This window comes from Hippichthys cyanospilos, chromosome 7, assembly GCF_059441005.1.
Source record: "Hippichthys cyanospilos isolate Australia breed blue-spotted pipefish chromosome 7, RoL_Hcya_1.0, whole genome shotgun sequence".
Classification (NCBI taxonomy): Eukaryota; Metazoa; Chordata; class Actinopteri; order Syngnathiformes; family Syngnathidae; genus Hippichthys; species Hippichthys cyanospilos.
The window spans coordinates 5,327,176-5,347,661 of NC_142375.1; the positions used below are offsets into that span (position 1 = coordinate 5,327,176).

Genomic DNA, 20,486 nt, shown 5'->3' on the forward strand with positions numbered 1-20,486 from the left:
GACGAGTTGCAGCAAGAAAGCCATTGTTAAGACGTCAGAAGAAAACCAAAAAGGCTCTCTTGGGCTATGAAGTACCGTTGGACTACTGAAGTTTGGAAGAAGGAATTATGGGCTGATGAATCAACATTTCAAATCTTCGGTTCATCAAGCAGGATCTTTGTATGCCGCCGAGTAGGTGAGAGGATGCTTCCACAGAATGTGACATCAACTGTCAAACTTGGAGGAGGAAGTGTGATAGTCTGGGGCTGTTTTGCTGGATCCAGGGTCAGTGACTTCTAAAGAGTGAGCGGCACCCTGAACCAAAACGGCAACCGCAGCATTCTACAGCGCCATGCAATACCCTCTGGTATGCACCTAGTTGGTCAGAGGTTCATCCAAAACAAGAAATCCAAAACATGGCATGAACTGGTTTGGGATGAAATGGACAGAAAAGTTAAAACCAAGCAACCTACCTACATGTGCCACACATTTATGAGAACTTCTGCAACAGACCTGGGAAGAACTTTCTGAAGAATATTTGATTTCTATTATAGAAAGAATGCCACGAGTGTGTTCAGCTGTTATATCTGCCAAAGGTGGCTATTTTGTGAGTCAAAACTTAAGAATACATTTTGATTTATGAATGGATTCTATGGTTTATTTTTCCACTCAAATAGCTTATTTGTTCTATCCATTCAGAGTGCAATGACACAATAAACTGAATGATTTTTTATAAAAAACTTGAAAAAGTGGGGTGTTCTAAAGCTTTTTTTTTTTTTAATTCATTAACTCTGCCAACAACACTAGACATCAAAGATCATTTTTTATTGGACTGGGAGTGAATGAGTTAATTATTCTATTTGTCACTTTACACCAATCAAAGAGTAAAGATCCATCACTTGAAACAACGGACAATCATTTCGCAGATGAACTCATTCACTGCTAAAGACGGCAATAGACGTCAAAGATCAATTTTGAACTGGGCTGACAGTGAATGAGTTAATTACCCAAATTATTTCACGGACCCCACTTTGAGAAGCAGTGGTCTAAACACTTGCATACATCTTGAAATGCCAAAAGCGGTTTCTGCACACTGATAGTTAAATAAATGATCAGGACAACGTGCGAACACGCGTGCGTGCGTGCGTGCGCGTCGCGGGTGCACGCACCAAATACGCTTGCTCAACGTTCCGGCTAGAGGATGCACGCATCCCTGCTACCTGACTTAAACCGCCACATTGGAATATAACTCTTAAGAAGAACGAAGCGACCAACTGCTCGTGTTTGTTTTATTGTGTGCGCGCGTGTGTTTCTCTCTCTTTGAACAGTCCTCACTGAGTCACGACACAACGCCGCAGTTGAAATTTCCACTTCTCCCCAAATATCCATCTGAGACTGCAATATTTTACTTGCTCACAACACGAAAAAATCTATTAGGAAGTGGCGGAGATTGGTATTTTTCCTCTTACGCGAATGGATACGATCAACGAGGAGGGCTTCGTGTTTCTTTCGGGTGTCCGACTCCGGAATTGTCCGGCGCAAGTGATGGCCAAGCAGAGGAAGACTAAAGAAAGGCGCAAAAGGAGGAAAGAGTTGCTCATAATTCAGATATGTTTGTTCGGAGGTTTGCTTCTCGTCGTCAAGGGATTGTCTTTAGCCGACGGTTCAGGTGAGGGTGGATTTATTTTTTCTATAGCGCTGAGAGAATTTAAGGTTGTGAGTCTGTATAAATAGAACCCACTTAGCGCCTGTGTGAAGTATGTTTGGAACCGTTGTTACAAAACAACAGTAATTATCATTGTACTCCTGTCAGGGGCGTTACTAGGTTTTATGACGGGGCAGCGTTTGAGCACAACGTTTGAAAGATTCAGAGATTTTATTTACAAGCAGCTCTCAAAAACAGATAATACTTTCAAGAAGTTTAAAGTAAACAAATTAAAGTTGTGATTTGTGTCTGTTTTTGATTCATTACATAACCAAAGTAAATGCGCTAGTAGCATTAACAACCCAAAGAAAAAGAAAATAGGTGCAGTATGTACACAGTGAATGCAAAACCTAATGCAAAAAAGGGTCACCAATTGTTTTGTATATTGAAAATAAACTTATTTAATTTAAATATTATGAGGTCCTTGAACTTTACTGTTTTTAACTGAGAAAAAGGGCATTTGTATGGTCCCAATATCCCACATAAATAATCATTCATATTGCTTTCTTTTGTATTAATTATAATGGTTCAATATTACTCTTCTGTGTATTTCCCCACATCTCTACACAATAGGTTAAATGGGGTGACGTCAGTGAGGAATAGATTATATAAAAAGCCTTCTTATCAATATAATTTTTGGATTTATACATCAAAGCCACACTTTAGCCATTTTGATTGTAACCTTTGTGATGTGCTGTCCCCAAGAAATGTTATCATCAAGGTTTACATCCAGAAATGTGTGTACATGGACTTTTTCAATTTCATCATGTTATCGATCATAATACATGATTATATATTCATATTTTCTTTATCGTATTTCATATTTTCTTTACCAAAGAACATAATCTTGGTTTTTAGTGTATTTTGGGATGATTTATTTCTTGCGAATCAATTTTGTAGCTTGCATAATTCATTTGTAGTTTCTGTAATAAGTTTTTCAAGATTTTTGTAGTAGATTTGTAGTGTAGTGTAGGAGTATATGTTTTAGGCTTACTGTACATTCAGACCTTCAATGGCTCGGCAGGGACTATATAATTGTTACTATCGATTTCAACAGATGTAAAACTGATGCCCTTAATGGCGATTTTATGTTGCCATATGTCCATGCATGGCAGGTCACAGAAAAATCATGGACTGGATTTCTAGCAAATTAGGATAGTTTCCAATCAATTAGGTCAGTGGTTCTCAATGATACTCTACCAAGTTGATTAGAGTCTAATCCGATATAGTATGCATCCATTTTAGTGTTTGCACGTTCAAATGCGCCCCCTTATTTCCTCTTTGTTGTCAACAACGAGGCTGCATGAACAACTTTTCCGGCGGACTTTGACACATTATTAAAACGAAAAGATGGATTGACTTGTCTCCTTCAGCCCTTGAACGTGTGCTTGAACAAGCTCTAGTGTTGGGGGAGAAACAGCAAAGGGCAACCTTTCATGCGCTGATCACACAACAGTCATCAGTTGGGTAAAGAACAACCCAAGTTAGATGATAAGCAAATAATCTCCGAAAACCTCCATTTCAAACAAATTTAGATGATAAGCAAATAATCTCCGAAAACCTCCATTTCAAACAAATTTGGGCCGGGCCGAAGATGACTAAATGTGGAAGAGTAACAAGAATGTTTTCGCAAATGACAAGCAGAAAGGAGAGAACATCCATAAGGTAAATGGGAGGAGCTGTTAACGTGACAGATAGTGATGATGACTTTTAGGGCTTCTCGACAGATTCATATCCAGGTGTGTCAAGATATAAAGCATTGAAACTTCAAAACATTTTATTGTTGCAACATTAGTTTCAGCGTTTACGTCTAAACATACATTCCCTCGTACTTTTGTTTCCACCCCTCTTCCCCTATAACCGCATCAGTATGTTATTTGATATACCATAAAGAAATGCGTCTGAAAGTACTGTAATTTTGTCATTTTGTGAGTATTCTATATTTGAAACGCCAGGCACTATCCCACTTGAGCTCTCCTGTCGATAAATTTTCATTGTAATGTGACTATAGAGTTAATCTCTTAAGAGCATCAATTTAGAGTATATGTCCACAGTCTCTGTGTTGTATTTAAGCAAAAAAATTCACAGAATCCGGGCTGTCATCCATTCGCAGAAAGCTCCAAACTTGTGATAATGCAATTGGTCAATGTTTCTCTCGCTTTCTCTGTATTGATTTTGCTGTAGCAATGTTTATGTCAAGCCATTAATCTCGCTAAAGCACCTTGATGTAATTAAATGAGCCAGTGACGATAGGGCTACTGAGTCCCAGAAAATAAAAACACTTAAATGTAAAAAGTAGAAAAGATCTTCCATATGTTCTGGATATCAGCAATTGTAGTACAAATCATTGTTGTGTAACCCAGCTCAGGTTTAAATTGAGTTAATTCAGATTTATTATATAAAATATGTTATCTTTTTGCAGTGCCCCAAACTCCCGACATTACAATGAGGTGTAGCTGGAACAACACTTTAGTGTTAAATGCATTTCTCTGGTCTCCTTTATGTTCTTGTTAACTCTTAATTACTTAGGTGGAAGATCAATTAAAATGGATTATTTATGATGTGCTTAATGAAGCTCTGCCTAATTGAGCTTGATGTTGCGGAACAGAAAGCAGGGTACTCAACACTTCCTCATAGGGGCCCATTAATCATTTCTACACTCCTTTATTCTTGTGCAGGATGGCAAAGCAGGGCGAGAGGTAGGAAGGGGCAACCAGTTAAGCCCTGGCACAAACTCAAGTCTTTTCCACTGCTGCTGTTTAATGCAGTGAAAGGGAGGCCAGCAGGTATAAGGAGTTCAGTTGGGCCCAGAGGGCATTTTAATAACTGTTTTTTTTTTAACCCCCCCAGAGAGATGAGTTGTGTTTGGCAATGTTGGGGCAGCTCTCTGACTAAGCTCTCATAAGTATGAAGTCAATTCATTCGTTGCTTTTAAAGAAAGTGCAGATGGAGCCACAGTGAAAATCCAGTTGAATGATCAACTATTACTCCACTCACTTATCCCCTTCCTGTTAGTTTACGGAACTCATAATGTGCGATCACTTTTTTGTGTTTCTAAACTATGATCTGTGCCTTTCACTTCCCACCCATTGATTCTTGTTCATTAGATCAATATCAAACCTTGATCTTAACGTGACACATATTCAAACTAGATATTGTGTTCATTGGCATTGTAATCACAAGTCAAAACTTGATCATCTGAATCTAAAGCATGTCCCTTTACAAAATAATTCAGAAAAGAAATACTTACTAATCTTAGGTTTGATACTTCAACGTGTTAAATGGTATACAGTAATGATATAACTCATTGTAAAATCACTGTTGCTCCCAATTGCAGAATTCTGATCAAATTTGAATGAAAACACTTTTGACGAAGCAGCTTCTCATCCCATATATTTCATATATGCAGCGCTGCTTTCAACTTTTCCTTCATGTCAACCTAACTTGCGTGTGTGAGTTTCATGCAAATGCATTTATAGTTAACTGATCTGTCTGGCATGCATGAAACCTTCACAGCACGTCTTTGTGTGTGTGTGTGTGTGTATATGTATATATATATATATATATATATATATATATATATATATATATATATATATATATATATACACATATATCTTCCTTTCTCCATCTCTTGGCCATAGTTGCTTTGCAAGAGTGGAACCCATAGCTGATCATAGATTAATTTTATTACAAAGAAGCAGGTTTTATTCTCGAATTTCCAATTTATTACAACAGCGCTTTGTTTTGTTATTTCTGTATTCACCGTATTGTTGTGGCTGCGCGTGTCAGGTGGAGACTGCCTACTAGTGGTGGCAGTCAACATCTTGGTGTGAGCTTCATGAACAAGATTGGCCAGGCAATCTATCAATCAGCTCAGGGGCATCCTACAAGACACGTGATTGGCGTCGTGTAATCCACTCCTGCCTTCATTGGTCAATTTTGCAATAAAAGATGAAGCGCGAAGTAGCGAGGAAACATATCGTGTTTTTACAAAGTCTGAAAATAATTGAGAAACAGTGTGACCTTGTTTTGGGCGGTAAATGTGGACCGGACAATCGCCTCCGGTTTCTCTTACCATCCCGTCTGTAGTTGGAAGACACGGGATAATGCAGGGAGGAGATAATAGACCCCTTTAGTAATGCTCTGCACCAAACGACACAACCAAAGGCTACTGAACTGGGAAATCATAAATAAATAAGATACATAAATATATTTAAAAAATACAGACTGCGACTCATAACTCTGTTGGGGTAGCGCAGTGCCTCTCAATTATATTTTGCAAAGCCCCCTCACTTATGATTATTATTGAAAAAAATGTCTAAGTATACCTAAACCTGTATCCCTTTTAACATTACCAAAAGGAAAAAAGCAATATTAATCAACCTTCAACAACTGTTCATTATTTTTTACGTTAATACAGGTTACAGCTTCGTCTAAAACAGAAAAAAACAATATCAAAAAAACAATATGCATCAATGTGCCTGAAACTAAAACAAAAAAACATGTGAGTACAAAATGATATGGATTTTAATGTGATATATCCACTAAAATTGTATTAGAACTCAAAATCAATGTAATAAATTCTACCAAAATGCATTTCAAAAAATGTAATTATGATGGTTTTATATGGTCCAAAATTTGGACAATGATTATTTTTGTACACAAAATCTCACACGTCCAGCTGCTGCATAGAAATGTCAGGATTGTTGTTTAAATTTTACACGTTTTAATCATCTGATGGAAATTTCAGCTCTCTAGTCTTTTTTTTCCCTATTGATTCTTTTATGATATCATAAAAAAAATCAAAGGAACTAATTTATAACATAATGCCACAATGGTTAATTGATTGTACATAATACATTTTGTTTATTATATGTGGATTTAATCTAGTAATAACCATTTGAGCGTTTGTCCTTCTTCAGTAGTTGATTCATTTTACTGTGATACAAATCGTGTAGGTTCCAAACACAGTACCAATCGGCAAGAGAGATGGGAGGGAAGAAAGCTTCTGCAGACAGTGGACAACAGCAGCACAGCAGAAGGGGACAGAGAAAGGAATTGCACTTCCCCAGGTAAGGCATGAAACGCTGAAAGAACTCATTTGCATATCTACGAAAGGGAGGAGACAAAGGCAAGCAAATGCTCATCACGCATACATGAACATTAACTCAATGTTGGCTGCCATGGAGCATTCTAACAATATGGAAGGTTCTGTGTGCTTGTCAACAAAGCATTTTAAAAACTTTAAAGGATTATAGCTTTTGCTACCACCCAATGTCACTTCGAGATTATCATAGCCAGGAAGGGGACCCAAGTGCATGCAAAGATAGGTAAGAGTGTAGAACAGATGGTTTATTGTTGAAAAAACACGAGGCAGCTAGGTGACAGCAGCTCGCTTGGAAAGGGAGGCTCAGAAGACAGGAAACAGGCACACGAAGTCCAGCTGGGGCGGAGAGTCAAATCATGGGCAGCCAGCACTGTTAGGCTAATCAGGGACAGGCGATGTCAGAATCCAATGACAGCTAGTCCCCTTGCCTTTGCATTTCTCGGTCAGCTCTGATCGAGCTGCAGTGGCGACATTGGACGCGTGTGGGGCTCTTTCTGGGGATTTCCCCAGCTGCAGAGCCTACAGGAGCCCACTGTGGGAGTGAATCCCAATTCGAAGTGAGAATCTGCGAATCTAACAAGTGTAACGAAGTAAAAAGTGAGTAAACATACAAATGCATAGAACTAGCTAATATTTGACTTATAGCATACACATCTGTAGTATAAGTACATAAACTGTATGGTTAGATACATGATCATGTGACTGTGGCTCAGGTCAGTAGAGTAGGTCGTTCAGTAACCGAAGGGTCGCCCGCTCGAATCCCGCTCTGCCCGAGCCATGCCTCGTTCTGTCCTTAGGGAAGAAACCTCATCCACCTCACCTCCAGTCATTGACCGGAAGGGCCAAAGGACACGCCTCTTCACAGCGTAGTTTACCACCACTGGTGTATGAATGTCTTTGTATGTCCTGAAAAGTGCTATATAAAAGTGATGAGTTATTATGAGTGTGTGATGTGACGTCCATGAACCAACCAAGTGTTTCTAACGGCTATTCACCGTAAACAATGGGACTCAATTCTATGGAGCTGTTCATCCCCCATATTAAACACAATTCCCAACACTCCTAAATGTACTTACTGCTTACAATATTTTAGCGGAAGACAATATTACATGTACCGTCACTTAAACAATTAGCCCTTTTTTAGATCACCATACATCTGTATCTGATGACTTTACACTGATATGGAAAGGCATGTGGGACATAGTTATTTTTTGGTAGGAAATCCAGTCAAAACTTTTCTTTTCGTTTATGTCCAAGCAAACAGAAGCTTATCCGATACTTTCGATCAGCAGTACCTTCATTCTTAAAAGTTCCATGCCGCATAGGTATCCAGTAGAACTCTGTGTACTCCCTTACATGTCCTCTCTCCAGGAGTCCTTCAGTGGGCACTGTTCATCTCCTTATGAAACAATTTTTCTGCTCAGCACATCTCAGCTCAATCCATTTTACAAGAGGAGGCTCGGATGACTTAATCAGGGCTTCCCTGTGAGAAATGTGGTGGCTGCGCACATGCCTGCAGCTGCAAGTTGAACTATTTGCCAAAGTTCCTCGTTAAGAATCTTTCTGATTGATGGGATGGTGGTGACCCCACTATTGAAGTGTGTGTGTGCGTGTGTGTGCATGTGCATGTAGGTTTGCACAGACTTGCAGAATATGTTTCCGTCACTCCTTGCAGGAAGCATTTGTATACATCGGATTAATGAACCTGAATTTGTTCTCAGTCATACCTTTACAATTCAACCTCATTCCTCCTCTTTTTCGGAAATACACACACACTCACTTGCTATTCAAATGTAAAAGTCTCCCATTGAGTGACAGACCATGAAAGAAATGAAGTCATTCTATTTAGAATATTAGCTCCAAGTTGGCTGCTGCTCTTGCAAATTTTGCTACTACCCAATATATATTGTGGTACCCCTTCTTAAAATTTCAGGTTGCAAAACGCCTCGGCAGAAAAATACTGTCTCTCGTAACGAGAGAAAATCAGCATACGAAAGGTGACATTGTTGTTATATGAAACACGAGACAACAGCGCTCGCTCAAACAAGACTGTAATATGTTAAGACAACCTACGATGTTTACCATGTTTATTACCGTTTTTGATGCATTTTTATAATTTATTAATATGTCGACTTGCCCGCAAACGACACACTAGTTTTTCACACTGTGATCTTGCACTTTACATCTTTACTCATTTCAACCACACTTCCCAGTAACAATTTACACCGTAGAACTAACAAACATAAAATTGACATTAGCTACGGCTAACATTGTACATATTCACATAAAAACACATATGCAACATACCCTTTTGGGCTGTTGCTTCTGACGTTAACGTTGTCAGCATGTTGCTAGCACTTTAGCCAGTGGGCTGAAAGACATCACACAGGAAGCGCTTCGCATTACCCCAGACTAAACTTAAGTAAATTTACAAATTTTCAAAATAATCCAAAAATTACTGCTCCTGTGGACTTGTAAACAATTCTTGGTTTACTGGAAATGTGCAAATCAAACTACCTAAAAAGGTTTTTCTCTCTGCACTCATCACCAACACCATCTCAGGGCAAACAAGTGAACTGAATTCATATTGTCAACCGGTGTTGTTTGAGGTGAACTTGTTGGTCCCTCAGGAGTTGATTGAGGTTGATTGAGTTGATTGATCAGCCTTATAAGCCATGTTTGGCAGACTACACATACAACTCTACCCAGGATATTGCACTACCCACCGCAGCTGCTGGTAAAGTGATTCACTACAAATAGGCCAAACAACCATGTACTATTTGTAGTATTTCCAAATGAAAATTTCGGTTGCCCAATTGAGACACAATAGCGAATTTGTCTTCGGGTTAACTATTACTCTTTCTTGTTTTAAATGCATTTATCTTAAAATATTGATAGTAACGTTTCTAAAGTTTATAAAGAAGCAACTAAGAATGTTTTACTGGATTTTAGCATATTAACTCTTTCAGTGCCTTTATTGGAAAAGGCAACCCACTGATCACATCTTTCGTAGCTATCGAGAGGTAAAGAAAAGTGCTTTTTTTTATTATATTGGAACATTTTCAGACTAGGTACTGGAAAACACCTTGACAAAAAAAGAAATTTGAGTTAGGTTCTCAGGTATACTGGTCAGCTAAAACACATTTTGACATAAAATCTCTCTTAGAGATTCAAATCTTCGAGATTCAAAATTGCTTCTCAAACTTATTTGTAATCTCATCGGTGTGGGAGATTTGACCCACCCATGCACCCTTTGTAATATATTGTCGAGTGCGTGAGCAGACTTAAACAGGGCACAATATTCAGGTAAAAAAAAAATCTGCACGACTATGACCTCGCGAGACATGAATTCATGTCTTTGCATGATTCTCACCTTTGCATTCGTGGATCTGATCCTTTGGATTTGAGTTGAATATGCAAATTAAGAGTACATCATGCCAAGCTACCAGGCAGCTGTCGAGCTGAAGGAGTCCTACAGGGCCTAACCCTAGCCAAACTTCTGCTTACGTATAATGATGGAAAGAGCTGTTGTTCTGAGGCCATTGACGTATTACTTTTGAGAGATGTACTCTGTATTTTCCATCCATCCATTTTCTACAGCTGCTTATCCTCACAAGGGTTGCAGGCTTGCTGATGCCTATGCCAGCACTCTTTGAGCAGTAGGCGGGCGACACTCGGAACTGGTTGCCAGCCAATTGCAGGGCACACAGAAACAAACAACAATTCACGTCCCCAATCACACCATCAAGGACAATTTAGTGTGTCCAATACACCGACCGTGCGTGTTTTTGGAATTTGGGAGGAAGGTGGAGTGCCCGGAGAGAACCCACGTGGGCTTGGGGAGAACATGCAAACTCCACACAGGAAGTCCGGAGCCAGGTGGATTTGAACTCGGGTCCCTGAACTGTGAGGAGGACATTCTAACCACTTTTCCACCAAGCCGCCACTCACTCACTGTATTTTGAGAAGCAAAATGATATTGGCAGGTGAACCGTGATGTTTTTCTATTTGTATGAATTGTTTTGAGGTGTGCAAATTTCAATTCGGATTTGAGAACTGTACCTAAGTGATTGAGAACAACTGTAAATAAACCACAAGATTAGTCGGACTAAACAATTAGGTGTCTATTTCACTTAGTTTTTATTTGTTTTCACACAAAACTATGCATCAAAATATACACACTATAGTATTATGTATAGTGAAGTGTGATGAAGACTTCTTCAAACCCCTCATGTCTTCACTGCCTTTTTATTTATTTACTGTATTTATTTTATAACAACTTTTTTATATCTATGTATACAGTTTGTTAGGGCATAGTGTGTTTGTGTAACGGACTGTGCAAAGGCTGGGGAAAAACAGGAGTCCTTAAATGTCACATTACTCAGCACGGTAACTACACTTGCGACATGCAATGTGTCAGACTGCATCATCATCGTCCACTGAGCATGTGCAGAACAGGCCCCCAGCCCTCCACGTGCACTCAGATTATGCATAAGATGTACACGAGATGCGCTTGTTCAAATTCCCTTGGGTGAACAATGCAACTTTAATCAACTTTTTTTGTAAACACAGTGCCAGCATCCCTTGAGTTGTTTCTGTTATTGTTCTTGTTCCTTGCTATTGGCGTGAAATTATTAAAGCATTGGTAGCTTCCTTCATTGGATGGCGAGTAAGTTCGACTTCTGTTTGTAGCACTGCCAAGTTCTATCGCTTCTCACTTGTGTTAACGTCATTACTGTAGCTGTTATTTTTAGCTACTTGAGGTTAAAAATAGATATCACAAAAGAGTACTTTAGTGTCTAATTCCATCGCAGTTCATAAAACAGTAGAAGAAGATGTATTGCAAATTAATAGATGAAGGTATTTGCTCGAGAATGGAATGAAATGTATATATCTAGTGCTGGGCAATACGGCTATATATATCGCTAGGACGATAGAAAACTATTAACTCGTGTCATTCTTTTCCGAGCATATCTATTGCCATTTATACTCCTTTAAACAAAGATTTTCATACTGTATGCATTGTCAGAATGCAGCAGTATTATTTTTGCATCACTCAATTTATCTTAAGTGAAACAAGATTAAGAGAGCAATATTTACGCCTCGTGTTTTTTTTTTTTTTTTTTTCCGGTAGCATCTATGTGATTGTCAATGGCAGCTTGCCTGGCTTTGCAGCTTTATGATAGTCCACACATACACGCTTTTTATTTTTTATTTTTGCATTTTTTGTCAACAATGGAATCTGTTTATATTGATATCTACCTTTGTGCAAAAATATGCAGGCTAATGTTCCTCTTTTGTTTATATTTGTGTTTATAAAGCTAAACCACTGCATTTCTCATTTCACACAGGTCTGTTTAATGTTACTTACAAATAAAGTGGCAAAAGGGAACCGCTAAGCAGTAATCATGTATATTTTTTAATAAAATAGAAAAAAAAGTGAAAATACATTGTAGTATAGCGTTATCATGATATAAAATAGCATAATTCATGATACATCTCCCCGTGGGTTCTCTCCAAGCACTCTGGCTTCCTCCCACATGCCCAAAACATGCATGGCAGGTGAATTGGGTGTACTAAATCTTTGGCGTGATTGGTTGTGTGAATGGTTGTTTACCTCTGTGTGTCCTGTAAGTGGCTGGCAACCAGCTCAGGGTGTCCCCTGCCGCCTGCCCAAAGCCAGCTGGGATAGGCACCAGCAAGCCAGCGAGCCTTGTCAGGATAAGCGGCTATAAAAAATGGATGGATGGATAAATAGATATTTTAAGTTGTATGTGTTTATATTTTCACAATTTTTAATAAGTTAAAACATTACCGATGATACTAAACTGAAAATGTCTCCCTTGTGCTTTAGACCAAGGATGACTATGCAGATATAGTTGAAACAAAAACGCTTCAAACTTTGCCCTTTAAAAAGCAGCTGAAATTGCTTCCCAAATCGGAAGACTGGATAAGAGACGAGAGACAATGGATGGATAGATGGATTGAGAATCGTCATCCAAATGAAACGTGATTGCCCCAACAAATGTAAAAGTATCCCTCATTAGATAATGGCAAATGGCCTCTGGCCGACACCAGCTAAACTATTCCCCTCACAGTAGATATCGTCTCGCTAATTGTACTGTATCTTCTTTCAACCTTTTGTCGATAAAGCCAAAACAGAGAAGCAAAAACAGACTGCAAGTTACTTTAAAACAGTAATTTATTATTTATTACCTCTCACGGTCATTTAAAAGTAATTAGTTACATTACAATATTACTGTATTTGAAATGTAAGACATTACACTACTATTGCATTACTTTTATATTACTCTCACCAACATGACTGGAAATGTGGATTTGCCATTCTAAATGTAGCTCATTACGCTCATTACACAACCAGTAAAATGTTGGCTTAAGCCTAAAAACAGGACAAATCATTAAATCTGTATTGTATTTTAAATCTTTCAAGACATGATCAAATACAAAATCTTTTTTTTGTATTTTAATCCCCTACTTACTTAGCTTCACTGCATAATGCTACATGTTAGTCCTGTCCACAATTTCATTGTTAATATTCAAATTCAAGTTCAGTCGGCTAGGTTAGGCATAGATGTTTCAAAAATACATTGTTTCGGTGGGGCTAACGTTAGCAGCTAGCCTTCAACATTGTTATTGTGTTTAACATACTGTTTAACATGATTTTTCTATGTTTTATCTTGATACCCATTGACAACTATTTATAGACTATAGCAATTGTACAGTAAAAAGAAGTGTTAGCTTATCTTGTCATTATTGCTATTTTCGAAATGCTAGCGATTCCACTGTGGAAAGTGCCAGCCTAGCTTCTAAGTACGACAAACTTCGCCACGATTCTCCTACTGTCACGGTCGGGCGGGGCAGGGAGAAAGGCGGGCGTAATGGCGGTGGCGGAGGACCCAAATGCAGAAAGGCTCTGAGGCGGAAGATGTGTGGGATAGTCCATTTTTTTTCGTGGCAGGGCAGGCAGGAATAAAGACAGGAAATGGCAAAAATATAAACAAGGTGCAAGTTGGCGAGATGGAAAGACACTACGGGGAGGTGGGCACAGGGATACGCAGACTAATTGCGACATACTTGAATTGCGACCAGGAGCCGACTCGAGCTGTAACAAAAACTCTGCTTGAATACACACACGAACTAATGACCGACGCGCAACAGGTGGGGAGGAAACAATAAGCGGGGAAAGTGGATTGGTGGACACACGAGGGACAGGTAAATGCAGACAGGTGGACCAAATCAAAACTAAGGCGGGGGGACACGAGCTTAACAGAAACTATGGAAACAAAAGAACAGAACCCCTCAAAATAAACCCACCAACCAAAATCCAACAGACCCTGACACCTAACCTCTTGAGGTGTAGATGGCATCTCTAATTTTGCCTGCTTTGTTTTATCCCTACTCTCAATCCTTAGCGTGTTTTCTTTTCACTAACTTCACGTAACTGTGGCATCGCTATAAATGGTTAGTGAAATTACTGGTGCTATTTGGCAAAGTGGATAGTTCTTTAGGTGTCGAGAACAAAGTGCACCTAACTATTATTTTTTTCTTGTCTTTATCTCTGACAAACAAAGTAATGGGCGTATGTCTATCTCGTTTGCGTATTGTCCATATTCAACCTGTCGTCTGCTGCTGCTGCACTCATCTCCTGCAATAGATATTAATAACAGAGAGTAAACACTGAATATGGTACTGAAGTTGTGAACAACGATGTGCTTTTTTTGTGTCCCAAAGTTACATCGTTAGCTGGCAATTTGCCATTCTTGCAATGTTTTTGTGATGTAGCAGGAAAAGCATTTGATGAAGTTAGGGAATAGGAGATAAAAGGCGAATGGTAGAATGAATCCGCTTGCGTGACAAGTTTGTATTTTGGAACATGTTCAACAGAGCAGAAAGGCAAAGCAAAGGTGCCACGCTGGGAGAACAAGCCAAACTTAAGGCATGCTACATCTCCAGTCAGAGCCTTTTATGCCAAGAAGTGGCTTCTTCAAAATTCACTTGCAAATTAGACTGGCATGAGATGATGCAGTCAGGCAAGGAAGGCGAGTGGGCAGAAGGCACCTCTAATGCCTCCATGAAGCAAACAGGGACAGAGCCCCCCCCCCCCCCCCCCCCCCCCAAAGAAAATGAAAGCATTTCGATCACCCCCAACTATCTGTGTTGACTATAAAAGAGATAATTGTCTATGACAATTGTATAAGTATTGTGTATCCTTTTTAACATTAACAAAAGATAAAAGGAATATAAATCGACTTTCAGTAACTGTTAACTCTTCTTTAAACAGTGTTTATACAGGTTACAGGTTATTCTGGAACTGAAAATTACAGCAAGCGCTGAAATAAAAAAAAAAAAAAAACATATACCGCTCCTTATTTAAACTAGAAAACATTTTTGACCAACTAAACCTTTTGATGGTGAAAAGAAAAAAAAAATCAATAAATAACAATAAATGTAAATTGATCCGGGATAGCAGCAATACAGAATCTTTTTTTAATAACCCTTCGTTTTTTACCCCTCAAAACCCTGTCAATACACCCCGAGGAGCTAACAGATAAGCAACTGAAGTGAAACAGTTAACAGCAACGTTGCGTATACGTCATGCGTGTGTGCGTGTGTGTGTGTGTGTGTGTGTGTGTGTGTATATATATATATATATATATATATATATATATATATATATATATATATATGTATGCATGCATGCAGTGTTTAGCATGTCCACCTCACAGTCCATTAATACATGCACACAACATATATTGAGTCTGAGACACCAGAGTGCGTGTTGCTGCACATGCTGCACCCCTCTAAATATTACACACTGTGGCTAACTCTTCGGATTTGTTTTTGTTTTTTTTGCAGCTTTGCACGAGTTCCCTTCAGACTTGTTCACACACAAAGAGAGGACAGAGGGAGGAGTGGCTTTGCATGTCTTGTGTGTAAGTTAACCATGTATTTGTACATTTCAAGTGTACTTTTATAATTTATCATTAAAAGCTCAGTATTTTTACATTTCAAGTATTACACCAGGCAAATTGATTTGAGAGACAAGACAAATTGCCATTTGGCTAATCTTCCTATACAGAAGTGATTATTATTATTATCAGTGCTGTTGTGGTTGTTGTTTTTTTTTTTTTTTTGTAATTCTTAAACTGATTTGAGATGGCAGAAAATAATATTTCATTTATAATTATCTTAACACTTCTTTGAACAAACAAACAAACCATCCAATGTATCTTATTGTCTTGATACAAGTAGCAATAACAATATTAAAACAAAAGATTGGCAATATACAATATGTTTCAACAAGTTCTGGCGCTTGCTCAAAAGCTCAAAGGATGACCTTGTGTCATTCACCTTTTTCTTCCGTTTTTTTTTTTTTTTTTTCTGCGCTGAATGCCACAAACTACATCACTGGGATACTCTTGTTGTGAACAATGTCCCTCAAAGATCGACCAAACGTAATAAGCTGATTTTTAAGTCCAGGTAACCCAGATATAACAGTTGTTAACTACTGTTAACAACAAATGAAATCCATCTACTGTCATTATTTATTTAGATCAACTATTAAGTACTGATGAAAAAGCATGTTCATTTTTTTTTTCTTTTGCCAGTATGCCAGTACAAGTGCCGTAGACATAATCTTACCATACTTTCTGAACGGTAATTATCCAGTTAGAATATTCATGTCAATGTAAAGTTAATGATCCATTAATGCACAATGCTACATTTGCATGTAATCAGACCACAAGCTTTTAACGCCATCAATTGCTTCTTGTTTTATTTTTCATGGTGCATATGAACGTAATCATGGGAGATCATTATTTCCTAACCCTTTCATGTCCGAAAGCCTTTGGATTTAGATGCTTAACATTAAAAATGCCATTTTGGAAACATAGTTGCACACAGTGACGCTTTCTTATATCTTCTATACTTTGTTTTCACAGACTATTTACATGTTTTGCGCTCTCGCCGTGGTCTGTGATGACTACTTTGTCCCTTCCCTGGAGAAGATATGTGAGGTATACATAAATGGATAAGCCGCAATGTCAATTTTGTTCATTCTCACTAATCTTGCTATTGCTGAAAATTGCATATCTGACTGTTAATGGTTTGCGAATCACCTTTAACCTTCAATACACATTAAATACTGTTCTGGTTGAATCAGGTTTGAGAATGATTTGATTTCATAAAAAATGTTTGCCACTTTACAAAAATTGATTCTCAGATTTATAACATCATCTGGAGCGAGAATACTATTCGATTGGGATTTGGCCCATGTATAAAATGAACCATATCTCATAAGAATCAGTGAAGGATAAAGTATTTTGTCCTGTCTTGTCCAAAATGTGCTATTTTAAGTAAAGAATGCATGCAAATTGAACATTTGTAATGATAGTATTTATAAATCCTATTATTATATACCTTAGAAATTGTGCATATTCCTTACCTCGGGGCTCTCTATCTCTGTCTTAGCATCTCAAAGCAAAAGACCTTCCTGAGGTTATCCCCATGGCACCTCACAAATCAACATTGTGCTTAATGTTTCTGTGAGAAGATTTGAGAATTGTTTCTATGAGAAAAAAATAAGAAAAAGTCTTGTAAAGATCACTAATTTTTCGTCATCAGTTGTAGTAAAGGATAAGAATATCGTTCGAGGATCCCAAAAAACATTACAACAGAATCAAAATGTACTTTGTATTTGGTTTTACATTAATTGCAAGGTTTTACTCTGCTTTTTTATTTTCAAGATTCACGTAAAAAAAGGGAAAATTTACATTCTACTTGACTCTGAGGGTGTGTAAACTTATGAAAAGCAAATGCTAGGGCAATGGTCACCAACAGGGTGCCCGCGGGCAAGGACCACAACAGTCGCTCGCGGGCCTTTTCTAAAAATAGCACAACTTGCAAGTGAGCTGCATCAATAAGACATTTTTTGTGCTCTTGTCAACAAGCAATTTCTTTATGAAAAATATATTTAAAAAGCAAAATAACACAAAAAATCTCAACATTTAATTCTAAACAATACTTTTAACATTTGCTTGGCGAAATTGTGTGCAGTATGAGTTTTGGTTGATAACAGGCGTAAGAATGGGAGCAACTCCAAATAAATCTCCGTTAAAGTCAGCTGTGTATAGCTGTGAATGACAAGTAGTGAATTGAACCAACCCCGTTTAATCACTCAAGTGAACCCGGTTTCTCTGCTTTGTGGTGCTGTTAAGTGACTATTGTCACATGCAGGCTGATCGCAGTTAGTACTATAAGATTCGTAAGCATCCACTTTACTCTTCCTAGTTCAAATCTCAGTATTCTGCGCATGACAAAGCCACTGCGTTTGTGGAGCGTAAGCTAGCATGCAGTGAAGTTGCTGAACAGAGTACTGTTTCCTACCCCAAAACATAAAAAGAACACAGAAAACATATCTCAAAGTGAATGAGAGGACAAATTCTTTACTTCCATCAAAAAAAGCTGCGTGTGTTTCATTTGCGGGGCAACTGTGGCAAGAGCGAAGAGGCACTTCACCATCGGTTACAACGTTCCCCACGGGTAAACATTCACAATCAGTGAATATCCGTGAGCGAAAGGCAGCTTTGTGGTAGGAGTAGTTTTTTTCCAACCTGAAGAAAACGGTTCGAAAAGCAGCCTCATTTAGAGCTATACATTATGTAGTCAAGAAGAAAACGATTTTTTCAGAAGATGTTTTCAAAGAAGCTATAATGATAGTTCCTCAAACTGTACACAGAAGATGATTAAAAAAAACAGAAGCAATTGAATTTCCACACTCTGATGTCCAATTGGGAAGATCGAGGACGGCTATAACTTGGCCGATTTGCTAGAGCGGGATCTGGACAAGTGCAGGTGGGTTAGCTCTCAGCGCGACGAGCCTGTGGCACTTATCTCTGTGAGTCTGCATTTTCAAATATGACCTTCACCAAAAAACAAACGCGAACCACACCTCATGCAATTTTCTGTGATAGCAACATGACATCATTTAATTTGAATGGACAGTCATTGGTACTCTTTTATGTATACATTTCCAAAGCACTCTTGTCTTCTACATCCTGGGCTTTGCAGCATCTTCATCTCAGTGAGGATGTGGCAGGTGCAACCTTCATGGCAGCAGGCAGCTCAGCTCCTGAGCTCTTCACGTCCATCATTGGTATGAAGAAGATTACTTTGTTCAGATGGAGCATGAAGCGCATGACTAGCGTGTGCATAAAAACAATGCAGAGTGTAACTATGTATTATTTAAATGTGTGAGTGCGTCTGTTTGTGTTTATCTATGTATGGTTGGATGATGGTTGGATGTGTCTAGTATGTACTGTATGTGGGTATGAATGTTTGCAATATGTACTAAACGTGTTTATCTCTTTCTATGCATCGGTGCGTGTATTTATGCGTGTGTCTGCTTTTGTGTCTAACTTCACTCACTTTCTCCCCAGGGGTGTTTGTTACCAAAGGTGACGTGGGTGTGGGCACCATTGTCGGCTCAGCAGTCTTTAACATACTCTGCATCGTCGGCGTGTGTGGCTTCTTTGCAGGACAGGTAAGCTGTCATTGGGGCTGATTCAACAGCTGGAATTAAAACTATTTATTTATTTGCCTTTGCTCCCCATCTTTGTCAAAGTGTTCATATTTAAATCAGTTGTTATATACAGTAAGTACAAGGGAAACATATGGTTGCATTGGACTTCACATACCCAAGCATTTACCTACTCCAGCAGTGTCAAACTCATTTTTCTTGCAGCCACATTGTAATTACGATTTATCTTGGGAGGGCCATTACGATATGAAACCGTATAAATGTTTAATCGCCTCCTCATATCATTTACATATACAGTGCTAGCAATGTCCTGACCCTGTAATCAGGAATCAATCCCGATCATATCTTACCTGAACACAATTGGAGGAAAAAGATCGAGTTTTGAAGAATTTAATGTGTGTGTGTGTGTTTCTTTTAAGTGCTAGAAAGCAATAAAATCATACACAGTTATGCAGACATCACCACAAGACGAGAAACTCTATATACAGTGTACTAATGAGCAACATCACAGCAAAGATGGAAAAACAGACTGATGGGAAAACTGTGGTAGCTGTTCCTGCAAGCTAATGTGATGCTAGCAGCATCTAACAATGATAATGTCTGTTGTATGGGAACATTTTAATGTGGAACATGGAGACAATGCATAGGTGACTTACAATGTGTGCTAAGTGAGCATTTTGCGTAGCTGAAAGTACAGAGCTGTGTTTAACATAACTAATTTAGTACGCTGTCTGAAAAATGTATATGCACCCTACACAGTAAAAATAGATTTAAATGTTTTACTTTGCTCAAACCTCTGCTCCACTAGCTATATAAAACGTGTATTGTTCAGATAGTTTCCATCACATTGCAGGCACTGACTCGTTACTTGGTATCAACAGAATCAAAAATCACCTCACTCAGTCAGACTCAGGTTTTTCATTCCTATACAGTTCACAGAAAATGGATGGATAACTCGTTTTGAAGCTATTGTTGAAGTTACGGCAGTAACATAAAAAATACTTGGAATATCTCAACATTATTCATTATTACATGTGACTGTGAAAATTTGATTTTCTTTCGCCGGCCACATAATGTGGCAGGCCAGATATGGCTCCTCTGCCTTGAGTTTGATCATCTGTGACCTTCTCACT

At 38.5% G+C, this 20,486-nt stretch overlaps 1 protein-coding gene across 1 annotated transcript in view; it reads left to right on the top strand.

Annotated features, from left to right (window-relative positions):
* The first annotated feature begins 1,147 nt into the window (after positions 1-1,147).
* LOC148420766 (sodium/potassium/calcium exchanger 3-like) overlaps positions 1,148-20,486 on the top strand; it is a 30,385-nt gene continuing 11,046 nt past the window's right edge. The window contains exons 1-6 of the mRNA XM_088419830.1: positions 1,148-1,648; positions 6,646-6,759; positions 15,672-15,748; positions 16,757-16,831; positions 18,885-18,969; positions 19,253-19,356. Of these exons, the coding sequence (XP_088275956.1) occupies positions 1,453-1,648; positions 6,646-6,759; positions 15,672-15,748; positions 16,757-16,831; positions 18,885-18,969; positions 19,253-19,356 (651 nt within the window). The 5' untranslated portion in view covers positions 1,148-1,452. The remainder of the gene's footprint in view (positions 1,649-6,645; positions 6,760-15,671; positions 15,749-16,756; positions 16,832-18,884; positions 18,970-19,252; positions 19,357-20,486) is intronic.